At 34.4% G+C, this 16,537-nt stretch overlaps 1 protein-coding gene across 1 annotated transcript; it reads right to left on the bottom strand.

Annotated features, from left to right (window-relative positions):
- Positions 1–635: 635 nt before the first annotated feature.
- LOC108905123 (jerky protein homolog-like) lies at positions 636–2,220 on the bottom strand. Its single transcript, XM_018707896.1, has 3 exons — positions 2,109–2,220; positions 1,616–2,046; positions 636–1,538 (listed from the first exon to the last, which is right to left on the bottom strand). The coding sequence occupies exons 1-3, from the start codon at positions 2,218–2,220 to the stop codon at positions 636–638; spliced, it is 1,446 nt and encodes a 481-aa protein (XP_018563412.1).
- Between the last annotated feature and the right edge of the window lie 14,317 nt (positions 2,221–16,537).

Below are 16,537 nucleotides of genomic sequence, written 5' to 3' on the forward strand. Positions count from 1 at the left end.
TACCAATACCGGACTCGCCGAATTTCTATTCGAGTATAAATTACGAGACACATCATGGTCAAAGCATTCGAAGAAATTTCAGGAGAAGTGCATACGGTCCTGTGCTTTAAGATTTACAGGTTCTAATTGACATCGTAACAACTATACCTCTAACGGCATACCACTCACTCGTGGGTTCCATTCTCAATTATGCCAACATTGTTTGGGTTAATTGCTCAGAACGTGAAGGAATATTTCGACTGCAGAGAATAGCAATAGTTCTGCAGTCAGAACAGTTGGTAGCATTGGTTACAGGGAGGACTGTCGGTATTTGTTTACATGTTTGAATGTTTTAATTTTTCCTTGTATATGAAATAACATAATTATAGACGTAATATGTATCTGAAACATTTTTATTCGCATGCTTTATTAAATTTGTGCATATATTTTTTATAAAATTACTAACTAATAAACACTATTATTATTATATTACAGTAGAGCCTCGATGATCCGAACTACCAAAAAACAACCCCTGTTCGGACTGGCGGGGCCTTCGGATTATAGTATGTTAAAAAAAGGCAAGTATATTTTGACAGAATATGTATATTTATTGAGGTGCCTACTACAAGATACATATTTAAACCACAAAATATACGTTACTTATTCATAAAGTCATCAATTTTAGTTTGGCGGGTTCTATTTATTGACCAAGAAAAGGCTTTGTCCATCAAATTTCGCAGCATCATCTTTTCGGATAAAGAAAAGTAATTTTCGTCAGCCCAATCCAAACAAGTATTCAGTGCTGATATAGCTTGTGAATGAGGAATTTTCTTGACGTTTAAAGCAGAAGTATTGTCAACAAAAAGCTCGTCAGTCTCTTGCCTAAGTTGGGCTATGATCTCATCATCAGTTATGGGTTCTGTGCAATTCTCCTCTTCGCTGATTGTCAAGAAAGTGGAAATGGTTTCTTCTGTATATCCACGGTTGCGTAGAAGACTGAGTGGGAGATTGTCTTCCACGTCAGAGCCATCGTTTTCTTCTGATCCATTTTCTGCTTCATTGAATTGGTCAGGCCATAGAGGCTTCCAAGATTTTTTGATGAGAGACATCGACACGTGATCCCAACATTGCGCTAGTGAAAAAATTGCGTCTTTAATTGTGATGCTTTTAATAACATCATGTAGTGTTAAACTTTCATCATCTTCTTGTTGCGCAAAAACTTGAATCAGCAGTTTCTTCTTGTAATTAATCTTGACATTTTGAATTACGTTTTGATCCATAGGCTGAATCAAGGGTGTGCAGTATGGTGGCATGTACAGTACGGAAAAATTGCCATCTTCTGTAGTCAGATCTTCAGCATCTGGATGTCCGGGCGCATTATCTAGGAGCAATAATGCTCTTTGTGGTAGACGTAATTTCTTCAAATGACGTTTGACTTCTGGAACGAAATGTTCTCTGAACCACTCCAGGAAAATATCTCTAGTTACCCAAGCACGCCTTTGTCCTTGATAATGCACTGGTAATTTTACGGATCCAAAAGATCTTGGCTTTTGGCCTTCCTTACGACTAGTAACTGTAATTTATGATTCCCTATCGAGTTTGCACAAGGCATAAAAGTGATTCTTTCTTTAGATACCTTGGATCCAGAAGCACTAGTTTCAGCAGAAGAGGCTAAAGTTTTATCTGGCAGAACCTTCCAAAACAATCCTGATTCGTCTGCATTGTAGATTTGTTCAGGACAAAGGTCTTTTTCTCTTATCTCTTTCAAAAACTTTTCTTGGAATGGTTGAACAGCCTCCGCATTACTAGAGACTTTCTCACCTGACACTTTCAGCTGCCGTATGCCATGACGCTTTTTGAAATTATCCAGCCACCCTCTACTTGCACTGAAATCAGACCCTGTTAGTTTTTTATGAAAGAATCTGGCTTTATGCATTACGATTTCGCCTGATAAAGGAACGTGTCTTCGTCTTTGCTCTAAAAACCAAGTGAAAAGTGCTTCTTCGAGCACTGGATTTTCTGGCAATTTTAGCGTTTTTCTTAAACCTGGACCTTTCTCGGTTTGAGCTACAAACGACCGTATTTTCTGTTCTTTTTTCTTAAATCAGTAATTGTCGATTTTCCAACACCATACTTAAGGGCAAGAGAAGTTCCAGACACTCCATCTTTCAAACTATCCAGTATGGCACACTTTTCAGCTATAGTTAAAGTTTTATGTTTGCGTTTCGGTGTAGAAACCATTTTTATAACCTCTAAAACATGTGGCGCGCGAGTTTAGCACAGAGTAACGTGAACACGCGAGGTAACTCATTCGCAACTGAAAACAAAACATAAGATCAGCGGCCACGATAAGAGAGGGGCAGTCGGCAGTTCGGATTACAGCGGCGTTCCGATTAGCCTGAGTACGGATTATCGAAGCTCTACTGTATTATTATTATATTTATTTTCAGTGTCTTTGTAGTCTGTCTGCAGTAGCACGCCACTGGTCAATGACACGAGCTTAATATTACATTCAACAAAACGTCTTGTTAAGTGAATACGCTGTATAAATTCATTCAAATCGTTCAGCGCAATATGAAGATATGATAAAAAATATTTTTTTTTAGAAACTTGAACACCCTGTATCTCGAACGCAGTCTCGCAACTAATCTATTCCTGCAGTTTCTGCATCTAATGTGAAATCACCCTGTATATTTGAGTACAAGGAAGTCAACCATTTATGTGGCAAGTTACTACATGTTAATTTTTTCTTAAAACTGACGATTTTCGGATCCACCCGGTATTTCATAAATCGTTTTCCACTTCAAACGCGTCCCAGTACGAGATCATTACGGAAAGTGACAAAACACTTTAAAAAATACGACTAATTAAGTACATGTGCAACACCACCTTGGAACAGATGTTCTTCCGTCCTCGACGCGTACCGTTTCTTTGGGAGATTTTATTTTAGTCGGCGGCGGCGAATAGTTAAAATAATTGTATGTGGCGTATAGAGGAACATCGCCCCGTCGAGTATTTTTTATGGGTCTAAAATGGGAGAGTGGAAATAAAATAAACTGGCGGAACGGCCGTTGTTTGACAGCCATGTCAGCCGTGAAACCGTTCTCCAATTAGCCGGGTGAGATATGCGCCGGGAGGCTTCCGAGGCCGTGCGTGGCGCCCCGCAGATGTCCTACAAATGCATTTATTATGAGCTATTAATTTATCATTGAAAAGGTAATCCTAGGTTATCGATTAATATTTCACTAAAACATTATAAAAATTAATAAAAAAAACACGAATATTCAGTGATCGAACATCAGGTGTGCCCCAAGGTTCGACACTTGGCCCAATGTTTTGTTGTTCCTTTTATTAATGATATCGTGAATTGTGTTAGTGTCAACTTTCTGTTGAATGCTGGTGCTTATCTTTAGGTATCTACAGGGATGGACAGAAGTACGGAATAAAATTCATATCTTTTGAATGACTTAATTTTTTTTAAAACGCCGAAACACGTTAACTGATTTTGATTTTTTCCCATCTTTCGGTTATATAATAATTCATTTTTCTTCAACCCCCTAACCCCCAGCTACCCCTACTTTCTTTTTTCAAATGGAAACATAAGGCATGAGGAGGCTCATTGAAAACCTTATAGAAAACCGAATCCAACCATACCAAATAAACAAGTTTTATTTTTTCAATAGCAAGTTTTTTTTCATTTACAAATTGAAACAACTAGATAATTTACAAAAATAAACTCAATGTCGCAAATGCTGAAAATGTCCTCCATTCACTATTTGGCATTCTCCAAGACGATAGTAAAAGCTGTCCACAGCATTCTGAATGACTTCAGCTGGTAAATTATGCATCTCCGCCCTAATCTTGTTCTTTAAATTCTCAATATTATCCGGTCTGTCCTGGTAGACTCTTTCTTTGAAATATCCCCAAAGAAAATAATCCAGGGGTGTTAAGTCGGGGCATCTTGACGGCCATTCAAGTGTGCCCCGTCTACCAATACAGCGATTTGGAAACATTTCATCTAAGTATCTTCGAACATCAATACCAAAATGTGGGGGAGCGCCATCTTGTTGGAACCAAATTCTTTCATTCGATATATCAGGATCAATTTCATGAGGGAAAATCACAGCTAGAGCAGGTATCAGGTCAAATGTTAGGAAATCCAGGTAGCGTGCGGCAGTAAGATTTTCTTAAAGAAAGAATGGGCCCAAGATTCTGCTGTTGATGATACCTGCCCATATATTAACTTTTTGTGGATGCTGCGTATGCGATTCGTATGTCCCCTTGAATTTTCCTAGGACCAAAGCGATAGTTGTGCCTGTTAACCACTCCATTTAAATAAAACGTAGCTTTATCCGATAAAAGTACGTCTCGTTGAAAACCATTATTGTCGTCACACCGTCTCATCATTTCTTCACAAAATTGTAATCGCCTATCATAATCGTCTTCCAAAAGCTCTTGGACAAGACATACCTTATAGGGGTGGTATTTCTCTTGTTTCAGAAACATTCGAATTGCAGTTCGAGAAGCATCGTAATTGCGGGCCAATGAAACAGTTGAAGTATGAGGATTTCCAACAAATTCTAATGCAATGTCTAATTTCTTTTCTTCATTCAAAGCACGTGCCCGTCCAGTTTTGGGCAAAGTCTGGACTGTACCGTGTTCCTCAAATTTGTGAAATATTTTACTAACTGTCCCTTGCGATATTTGGTTTTCGGGATATTTCGCATTAAATAAATCGCGCACTTCAGCCTGACTTCTTATTTTGCCTCCACTTCCAAACAATATCAAGATTTCGATGCGTTGCCTTTCCGATAATACCATTGCAATTCAGTAAATAACTTGATTTTGACACAATAGTAACGTTTCAAACTCCAATTTACAACTAAAGCGAAAAATTAACCAGAAAGCCTGGCAAGTGGTACCAAAAAAACGCAACATAAAAAATATATATTTTTTGCATTAGTAGTGATAAGTACAGTTTCAAATTCTTTATTTTATTCTGTGCAAATTCATGGAGGATAACACTGAAGATAATTCAATTTTATTTAGGTGTATTTTAAGTAGGTGTTTTATACAACCCTAAAAACCTTGCTATTGAAAAAATAAAACTTGTTTATTTGGTATGGCTGGATTCGATTTTCTATAAGCTTTTCAACGAGCCCCCTCATGCCTTAGAGGGGTGAAGAAAAATGAATTATTATATAACCGCAAGATGGGAAAAAACCAAAATCAGTTAACGTGTTTCGGCGTTTTAAAAAAAAATTAACTCATTCAAAAGATATGAATTTTATTCCGTACTTCTGGCCATCCCTGTTTATGAGGCTTCTTTTGGTTCTGTCAGCGGACAGTCCTAGAACTGTCCTCTGTCGGAAGCAAAACACATGGTTCTAATTGTAATGCCATCTTCATTTCCCGTATAACTAAGTCTGTTCAGTTTTGTAATAGCCAGTGATTTATAAAAATTTGGGACTTATTTTGCACAGCAGCACAGATTTAAAAACTTGGAGCATGTCTGTGTGGGTTGGCCTTCTTATTACAATTTTTATATAATATCTTTAAAAAAGGCAAAGGAGATTTTTAATAAGCATATTTTGAATGGGATTTGTCCCGGTCAATGTTTTGCAGGATTTATTTTTGGTTAGGTTTGAGTTGGACAGCGTTGTTAGGAGAATGACTATGTGCCCTATAATATTAGTTATACAAAACTGTTAATCACAATATTGATTGCAGGTAATGGTACATTGCAAAAAGTTCTTTACCAGAGAAACAAGTGATAGATATTGCGAATTTTTTTATGCTGAATGCAAATGCGCAACCTAAAAACCCATCTTTTTTTGTGGGGCTGTGTAATTAATTTTGAAAATATAGAAAATATTTACAATACACTGAAAGAAATGCGCTTTATTCTTTATTACAATTCTATATGCCATTATAAGAACATTGTGGCAGACGAACAGGTGAATATTGGATATAAAACGCATATTGCTAATACAGTTGTATAGTGACTATAAATAGTCTTCTTATATGAGGTTCTTATGTGAACATATAACAAACATTTAAGTATTAAAAATGATGACAGATCACTCCCAAAACTGTTCAGTTTATATTCTTAGTAACGATGCACCCGTATTTTCTTGTATTACATGAGAATTTGCATTATAACTCTTCCACCTTAAGAATGAAGCATCCCCTGAAAGGTTGAGCTTCTTTTCTTCTAATTCTATTTCTTCTGGTTGATTGACTTTACCCCTGCTCTTCTTTGTCACGGTTAGTCATTTGTTCCTCCATTTTATGTAAAGCTTAACATCAGCGGTTTCTAATGGGGCACACAAGATAATATTTTTTAAGATTTTGAGAAGATTTACGTTGGAAAAAACAAAACGGTTACAAACCATAAAACAGTTAGACACTTACATAATTTTCCACTTCACACAACGCGATATGATCATGTATTGTTGTTTATTTTCATCAAACTAGAAGCGTAATAGTCGATGCACAGCGGACTGTCGGAAATTTTACGATCATAGCCGATTATGCACCGAGAGGTGACGATCACTTAACCATTATAAGACACGTTTTACAGATTAAAAATGGACACATAATCATTATGAAAACGAATAATTCTGTTAATATAATTGTTATATACAAATTCGGATACTGGTCTTTATACAACAAATCTTCCTTACTACACAATTGGAACATAAAGCCTATAACACATAATAATATATACCTAAGTAATTCATTATAATCTTTATTTCACAGATGCTTAAGGTATATTAAGCACCCTCCAGTTAAACTCATTGAATAATGAGTTCTATGGAGGTGGAGTTCTATGGAGATTTTTTTCAATAAAAGTTGTATGTTTGTTATAAAAGTTTTAATATGCGCTATACACATACATATTTCTTTTTTCCTGTAATTCATTTGTCGCCTATGTGTTCTTTTACGATTTAGTATATTTTATTTGACAACTTAATTATTTCATATTATTTTTAATAGTAGTAAATTTTTATTTTAAATTAACTTCTGTAAATTCTGTAAATTCTGTGTCTGTGGATCATGGTGTCTGTGTCTCATAGTAAGTTGTAAATAAATTTTAATTGTATTTATATAACAATAAAATAAAGTTTCAAATTTAGGAAAATAAAATATATATTTAATTATTTCTTTAATATATATCATACACGTTCGTTCTAGAATATATGAGTATAATCAAAATTTCAGTTAGTTAAGCAGCTGGTAGCAGCTGTAAACCGTAAAATTAGAATTGGATAAAGAGAAATAAATTATATATAAAATCTTAAAAACAAATTGCGTTTCAATAATTCAGGTTTCGTATAAAAAGAATATGGAATGTTGTAAAAATTAGCTAGTTAACAGTTTGAACCAGGTACCAGGTGCTAGATGATGGTGATATTTATTTTTTTAATTAATGAATAAATTATATTGCAATAAATGACTGTTATCTACATACTGGTTGTCCGATATACTATTAGCATAGTAGCCTACTAGTGCTTAAAATAGACTGTTCAAAATAATTAACATTGCATTCAAATCTTAAGCAAACTGGAACTAATTCTAAACATTACTTAATTTACAATTTTTCTCAAGCAAGTACAGGGCTTTTCTAAATTTAATACCCCCTCATAGGGGTAACAGAAGGCGTGAAAATCCCTCAATCAATGGTTTAAAGTGTCATGTGTTCTAGAGAACTAATCAAGAAACTTAGACCGACAATGTGTCGCCCCTGTTAAACAACTGATCAATGTTTACAACTAGGTTAAGTTCAATGTGGTTCATCGACTGGATTGATTTATGTTGATTTATTTCAAAATGCCTTTTTCATGTCAAAAATTAACGCATACTGCATTAAGGTATCTTCAAAATATATCGTATTCTTAATACCTTTCATGTTCTTTCCAGAGCACCTCCGCTTTAGATATTTAATATCAAGTGAGCAAATACAATCAAAATATATGTAAACGGTTGAGATACACACAAACCTTTTTGTGGGAAAACGGCAAATCTTCAAGCGCACTCTAGCATCAGTAAACGCAAACGGTTAAGTTAAATAAATAAACATAGCCGTTTTCATTTTTAAAATCTGCCAGGGACTGAATAATAATAATAATAATATACTATACTACATAAAATTTTGCACTATGGAAAGAAGGGAAACATTGGGAAATACCCTACGAACGTGTAATGATACAGGTATTAGTAAATATATTAATGTTAGACAAACAGAAAGGGAAACTTTATCCTATAGAGATTAATAGAGTAATTAAGTAAAATGTATATCCAAATTTTTCACAAAAGGGTTTAAAAAATAGTTTACCAATAGCTTCTCCTAAAAAAGCATGACAAACGCAGAAAAGCAATCGGTATCTGTCAAATTTGACGTTACAAAAAAATGCTGAAAATTACATTATGTATTTCCAAAAATTTCGTAAAATTCTAGAGAAAATAGTTGTATTCAATTTTATACTTGTGTACCATTTTTCAGAACTGTAGCAAAATTATTGCTTTGTTACACCTTTTTTGTTAAGTATATTAGGTACCTATATCCTATATCACAACATTATTGTCTTTGCCTCTGCTAAACAATACTACGCCACATCATTTGAATGATACTATGTCCTCGACGATTGACCTCAGCAAAGTGAATAAATAGTATGCGACGTTGATATTACAAAAACTGATATCATAGTTTCCGTATAAATAAAAACTTTCCGAATATATACACAAGGTGCCTCTAAAAAGTTTATACATATCGACGTTGTCAAATCTTCAGGTTATGTCGTTTCTTCAAAAGGGAAGAGAAAAGAAATGCAGTTTTCTTAGATAAATATCACAAAGAAAGTTGAGAGCACGCTTGTATAATGGCTCCTGGAATCAAAATATGACTCGATAGATGAACTTACCTACGCATATACAAAAAAACAACACCTATTGAGCTCCCCCAATGTTGTAGCACAAAACAAGACGTCTTATTACTTTTAATGCGTTTTTATTCATTTGAGTGTAATTTACAAGGTGCCCAGGAAATGGGGGATAGGTTTATTTTCGTGCTCACCCTGTAAATAAAATTATGTGACGGTAATTTTGCAAGACCTACCCAAATCCAAGAGACAGGCATCAGTAAAACTATATTTTTTTTTCTGGGGTTTTCCTCATTTTCTATCGCTCATTTTATACGTCTGTATATCTACTGTTATCTAATTTACATTTTCTGATACATGATTTCTAAAGAGTATTTGTCTCGTGAAATTTTGATATACCTTGTAGATTTTCATAAAACGGACATAGATATCTGGCCTACCTTCTACAGGGTGTTCAAGAATTCTGTTATCATACATTCCAATTAAAAACAAATTTTATATAAACACAAATTCATATAAATGATGTAGAAACTATTTTAGGAATCGAAATATTCAAATAAATAGAGAAAAAAATAAAACCACGTCACAAATAACTTTAGACAATATTTTAAGAGAAGTATTTATAAAATGTGTTTATTATTTTCAGATGTTTTCTCTTACAAGTACAACAGTGGCATTCCCGAACATCTAGGCAATAAATAAAGATGCTCAAGAAATTAGTTCTCATTAAGAAGGTAAGTGGTGAATTTTGTATTGTTTGGATGTTTCATATCGTGTCCTCAAAGTTTGGGAAGCCTAAAAAACATAATGTGTTAAGCCATTCTTCATGTCTTCCCAAGCTACAAGTCTAAATCATATTACTTCACCAGAATTGATTGATCGAAGATGATTTAGATATTGCCAATTTAATATGTAAACAGCAATTTGAGTCAACAGCTGTAAATAACTCTGAACGTTTATAAATCAGGTTATTATTGTAATTAGGTATTAGATATTATTTAGTGTATTTGAAACTCTACGTCACATATAGGCAAGTAGTAGAAGATTTTTACTCTGGTGACATCTAATCAGTAGCAAAGCATCTTTTTATGCAGACAACATCAGGATATACGCAAACACCATCAATCACCATAAATCTCTTCATAACGATTTAGCCGTCAAAATTAACACTAAACTGTCATGATCAGCCCATTTAAGCTCAGTATGCAAACGTGAAAATACTAGACCGTTTTTATTTCGTAAACCTTTCTTTAATTTGTATTTCAAAACTTCAAAAATGCTGCACTTTTGTGCTACCAGTTATTGAACACGCCGCTCACTGTATTATTATCAGAGGGGGTGTGCCAAAATCAAATATCTCGACTTAGAGTTGAGGTAGAAAAATGAACCAAGAGTCAAATGTATGCATAGGTAATGTAGATTTTGGAAAAATTATCATTGTAATTTTATTGAATTTTCTTGTTTTAGCCAGCCAAAAAAAAAATAAAGTTTTTTTTTCTAATAAATGAACTTTGTATAATTTTATACGAGAAATCCAAATCTGTCGTCAAAGCTTGTCTATCATTTTTCTAATGGTCGAAACATGCTTCACAAAGTCGGCCTCTTGTACATTACCTGAGCTTTAAGTCGAGATATTTGATTTTGGCACACCCCCTCTGAAAAAATATATCTCATCCGTGATCAAAAGTTATTGGACAACATTTATTATTTAACAATAAGGCTTTCTTTCGGATCTGTGAGACCCTCTTGTATTCAACGCCGTCTTCGTGCTGTTCTAATTATAATTTCCAAAATCTTAAAATACATTTTCGGATTTTACACTCTAGACGCAAACAACTAATTGCGCGGATACGAATTGAAATTTAAAAAATAAACCTAGGACAGTTTTTTCTAATGATAAGATTTTTTTCCTATTTGGAACAATTTACCAACAACAAACTAACAGTGAACATTTTTAAGAATGGACTAAATGTACATCTGTTTTCAAAGTAACTATTATATAGGGTGGACTCTTTTAAGCGAAACAGAGGAAATTTATTTTTCCGAAAAACGCTAGGACAGGTCGATTTTTTATCGAAGCTGGACATAAATTTCTTGTTTTTCGAAAAAATAATTTTCCTGAGAATTATTCGTTCTGTTTCTTTTTCAAGAGCCTAACCTCTATGTGCCTACATGTTCAAAGTAAACAACATGCAAGCAATGTAAACTTAGATAAGTCACAGTATTGTACGCCATTGAAAAAATCATGTACCATAAAATGGGGTGAATAGGGTCGAAAGTTACGTAATTATTTTTAAAAAATCCTGCTTTAACAATTTTGAAAATTATCAGGGTATCTAGTCATATTATTATAGGTATAGGTGTAATAAATAACTTTTTTGTACTTTCGAACAAAAAAATATGGCAACGTCGCATCAGGTGTAGCATAACCGGCGAAGCAAATTTAACGTCAATTTATACGGTGTAAAAAGTTGAACAGTGCTGAAGGCAATATTTGACAAAACATGTAAGTAAGTGATTTTTTGTGACCGTTAGACATCCGACTACTGCTACCTAAATGGGCAATTTCATAATATTTGTCACTTTTGTTTTTTTTTTTTTAGATTACATCTGTGAACCACGAGTTGCCTTAGGTTGTGGGGTGAAAAGGATCACCGAAAAACGACGCGAAACAGCGATGCCACGTACGTACAAACCAGATCCGCGTTCCAAGCGGTACCAGAAATACGGTGCTGACATCGTGGCTAAGGGTATCGCTGCAGTTCAGCAAGGCTTAAGGTATTAGAAAGGCTGCAGCTCAATTTAAAATTCCCTACACGGTGCTGCAAAGAAGAATAAAAAAGGGTCCAAATTTAAAAAGGCACGGTGGGCAAACTGTGCTTACCGAAGCTGAAGAAAACGCGATAGTCAGTAAACTACAGTTGTGCGCAGAATGGGGATATCCATTGAATATGTATGGATTACGCCTAATAATAAAATTATATTTAGATCGTCTAGGCAAAACAATACCAAAATTTAAAGAAAATATGCCAGGAAAAGAATTTGCTTACGGGTTTATGAAGAGGCATAAAAATAAACTTGCTGTTCGTTTATGCCAAAATATTAAACGTGCCAGGGCTGGGGTTTCTCCAGAAGCGATTAATGACTATTTTAATAATTTAGAAGATTCTTTAAAAAACATTCCAGCAAGTCACATTACAAATTATGACGAAACCAATCTAAGCAACGACCCAGGCAGGAATAAAATTATTGCAAAACGAGGATGCAAATACCCGGAACGCGTCATGAACCAAACAAAATCAGCAGTGCCTATAATGTTTGCTGCAACAGGCGATGGGAAAATGTTACCCTGTTACGTTGTATATAAGGCTAAAAATTTATATTCGACTTGGGTTGAAGGAGGCCCGAAATATACAAGATATAACGCAACCATTAGTGGTCGGTTTGACAATATCACTTTTACAGATTGGTTAAAAACCATTGCGATTCCATATCTGCAGAAACTTGATGGTGAAAAAGTATTAATTGGCGACAATCTCTCATCACATCTATCTGAGGAAGTGATTAGTCTTTGTAGTCAATATAACATAAGGTTTATTTTCCTGCCAGGCAACTCGACACATTTGACTCAGCCGCTTGATATTGCCTTCTTTAGGCCTTTAAAAGTTGCCTGGCGTAAAATTTTGCGTGAATGGAAACAGGGTCCAGGAATGAAAGAGCCGTCAGTTCCAAAAAGCATTTTTCCTCGGCTTCTCACAAAACTCATCAAGGAAATTGAGCCTAATTCAGCAAACAATATAAGGTCTGGATTTTGCAAAGCTGGTTTAGTTCCCATTAATAGAGACAAAGTTCTCTCCATGATTCCAAAAGTTGGCGATAATAATGAAGAAATACAAACTATAACAAACAACTTAGATGGATCTTTTTGTGACCTGCTTAAGCAAATGCGCTATAGTGATAGTGACATTAAAAAGAAAAAATCTGGAAAGAAAATAAATATTCAAGCTGGAAAAAGTGTTCGATATGAAAAAAGTTCTGAGTCTGGAAGTGGCTCAGAAAATCATGAAGATATCGAGTTTTCGTCATCCGAAACAGAAAATAATGACCTTTCCGATAATCCACCAATCGAATCTGAAGAAGAGGAACCAAATCTAGAAAGGAACAGCTCTGCTAAAAATGTGGTTGTCAGATATGGAAAGACATTTAAAAATGTTAGTGCAGTCCTACAAGAAGAAATAAAAATTAATGATTGGCTTCTAGTGGGTTTTCCTACAGAAACTAAAAAAGCTAGCTCATGCCGCAGTTTACGTTTTTATTTATGCCAAGTTGTTAATAAAACTGACACCGACATTTCTGGAAATTTTCTTCGCGAGAAGCAAACAAGAGATTTTTTGGAAAACGTGTTTCAGTTTCCTGATAAACAAGAAATATCAGAGTTTTCATTCGATCAAGTCGTGGGAAAAGTGGAGCCCCCCGTAAAATATCTACGAGGCTATTTAGAATTTTCTGTAAACTTCCTTAACTTTTAGTCTGATTTTTTTAAATGTTTTGCCAAAGAATACTAGTTTTTGTTTGTAACTTAAGTTCCTGTTTATTTAAGTGTTATCATAAGAAAAATATATTTTTTATTTTTTATTAAAATGGTCTGCTTTATTTATACCATATAGCTATAATTAATATATACATTTTTTAAAAAAATTTATATTGATCCTATTCGCCACAAAGGCCGGCGAATGCGATTTAACGTAAAATTATAAGGCATATTCTATTCACCGCAGCCGTGTGGTGAATAGGATCAGCAAACAAAAAAAAATATATGAGCTAAGGGAAACACCCTATATAAAATTTGGGGTTATAATATGATAGTACTAGCCTTAACTCATATTTGTGTACAAAGAAAAAAAGATTAGCACTTAACCCTAGAAAGTTATGGCTGCTCAAAACTCAAAAATGATCCTATTCATCCCATTTTACGGTATATTTTGTTTTCTCTTTTTTTTTTTGGAGAAGAGCATACTTAATAAGTTTGTTTTTCTTATACTCTAATAATCCAAATTGTAACAATAATTAATAATAATAGTAATAATAATTAAATATAAGAAAATTACATTTTTAATAGTTTGAAATTCTAAATTTTAAATTTCTTCTACCTTATTCGTGACAAAGACGAACACTGCCAACCTGTAGACTAAGGGAACTAAGATATACGAGAAATCTTGGGAGCATTTTGTGAATGTCATGTCTGGAGAGCGGTACCCCTCGCATTTTGCATTTATTATGAGCCATTTAATTATGACCGCCAGTGCACATCACAATGCTATCGATGAATGTTTCATGCAACTAAAAACTATGTCTCGAACGGGGAGTCCGCTGATGATGTTGTCATCGGCTGTCAGACGATGCCAATTTAGCCCTATATGGACACGACCCACAGCATAATGAAGATACCAACTTTCTTATATATCAATCTATATGCAGCGATTTATGGAGTCAGTTTTTGCGGCAGGTCTAGAGGTCGCCCCCGCTTACCGCTAATTGACTCTCTACGATCCACCAGGCCCCGTACAAAGCTGCAGGCCTTCTTCGCGGAACCGTGGAAGCGTCTTGGAACGTACATGGTAAAAATATATTAAAAACGTATCATTGATATCTATAAGTTACATAAAAAATGCAACTACAATTTATGTTACACATAAAAACATTGCTTTTGAAATGTATTTTGCGAATGTTTGACAAACGTGTGCTACTTTGTAATCTCATTTGTACAAAATTATTCACGATCAGGTTGATACCACGCACAACACTTAACACGTCTCGTATGTAACATTAATTTTGCAATAGTTGTTGGTACCACACAAACGCAAAGACCTCATGGTACCTGTAATATTCGAAGATATGAATTAATAAATAGTCGCCAGTTTTCAGCGAAGCAAGTGGGCAATCGGCACACTATGGCTTCGTGGCCCATTGTGCACGCTGCCAGTAACAGTTTAAAACAGACCAACGGTGAGAGAAATGCTGCCCCTAAGGGATATCCGTAGAATTCTCGTCTTTGCACTTGCACACTGGGTTGAGTAACCTAAATTTTGAGCGTTGTTTGATCCTATTTTCAAAAGAAGTTGAGCCCTATCTGTCCAATATGTCGCCTCTTTTGTTGTTCATTATCTTCTTCTTTGCCTATCTTTCCTTTATTTATAGTATAATGGAACGACCACTGAGGATATCACAAACCGACATAGTTTGAAACCAGACGCCTGACTACTTTTCCAAAGGTTTTTGACGCACTGAGATATTCTTACCTAAAAGTGCGGAAAACGCGGTTATGGCATCCGAAAGTACCACTCGTTCGAATATTTTTTTCCTCTGTAAGAAATCATATGTTTAAGTTGGTTAGTTTGGTGTATTCGCTGACATTCGGAAATTTTGAGTTGCATCAGATGAAGTCTCAAAAAGAGAGGATAGTCAAGTTACAAACACCTAAATTCCCACTGGTTTTTCAGGCTTTCGTGGTCGCTGATTACGAATCTAAAGTCGCAATTGCAAAATGGATTAAATATGACGTATGGATTAAAAACGAAGTTGGAATTTAGAAATGAAAAAAAATTGTCGAACACTACACAAAAGAGTAGATGCTTGTATTGAAGCTGAAGGCAATCATTTTCAACATTTTTTGTAGATTGTATTGTCAATATCCGACAGATTTTTATTTTTTGTTACTGTTATAACATTATTCATCATTTGTTCACTTTTAGTCTAAGTTCCAAACTTCTTAGCCTAGTAGAATCATAGGTCAACTATTTGGTTGAGTGTTTTTTAATAAAATGTTATTTAATATGACAATAAATGACATTGACATTTGTTTCTACGGATTCCATTGTAAAGAACAGGCCACTAGATCTTTCGGCAAAATACACTCGCGTTAAACAGCTCATCTTTTTAAAAATACATTACAATACATTTATTTTTTTTTGTCATAAATCCTTAACTTTTCGAAGAAACTTGAAGAGATCAAAAAGTTAGTAAATGAATGGGGTTTTTTAGACATATTTTTTAAAAGGAAAAAATTTTATCGAAAAAAAAATTATAAGAAAAAATGTCATAGGGGTTGATTATTTCAACCCCTTACAAAAATAGTTCAGGGTTGAAAAAAATTCAAAAAGTGTAGTTTTATTGACAGATAATGTTCACCAAGTTTGGTTTCTTTAGCTTGATGTACGTGGAAGATAAAAAAGAAAAACAATTTTTTTTTGTAATTTTAGGAGGGGCGTAACTTTTCAGGGGAGGGTTTTTTCAAAAAATTTTATACCAAAGACCCCTATTAATTTTCATCGCAGAATCGCCCCTTGAATTTTTTCGGTGTTATTTAGATACACCCTGTATACATACAGGGTGGGCCATTATTGTGAGAAAGTAAAATAACTTCCTCGTTACTCATAATACAGAAAAAAAGTTTATATAAAAGTTGTACAGAATCAAGAAACCTAAACTACAAAATTAATTTAAAACATACAGGGCGATGAGTCATTATCATTTTAGTGTGGGGTTGCAAAGTTATGTAGAAAATTCTTTGAATTTTGGAAGAAATATGACCTCGAAGAAGTTGTATTAACTTTCACCTACTAAAACTTGGAACAAAGTAATTAGTTATAGGCAAATGTTAGACAAATGCTCCCATA

Source organism: Anoplophora glabripennis, unplaced genomic scaffold, assembly GCF_000390285.2.
Source record: "Anoplophora glabripennis isolate ALB-LARVAE unplaced genomic scaffold, Agla_2.0 scaffold176, whole genome shotgun sequence".
In the NCBI taxonomy this organism is placed as follows: Eukaryota; Metazoa; Arthropoda; class Insecta; order Coleoptera; family Cerambycidae; genus Anoplophora; species Anoplophora glabripennis.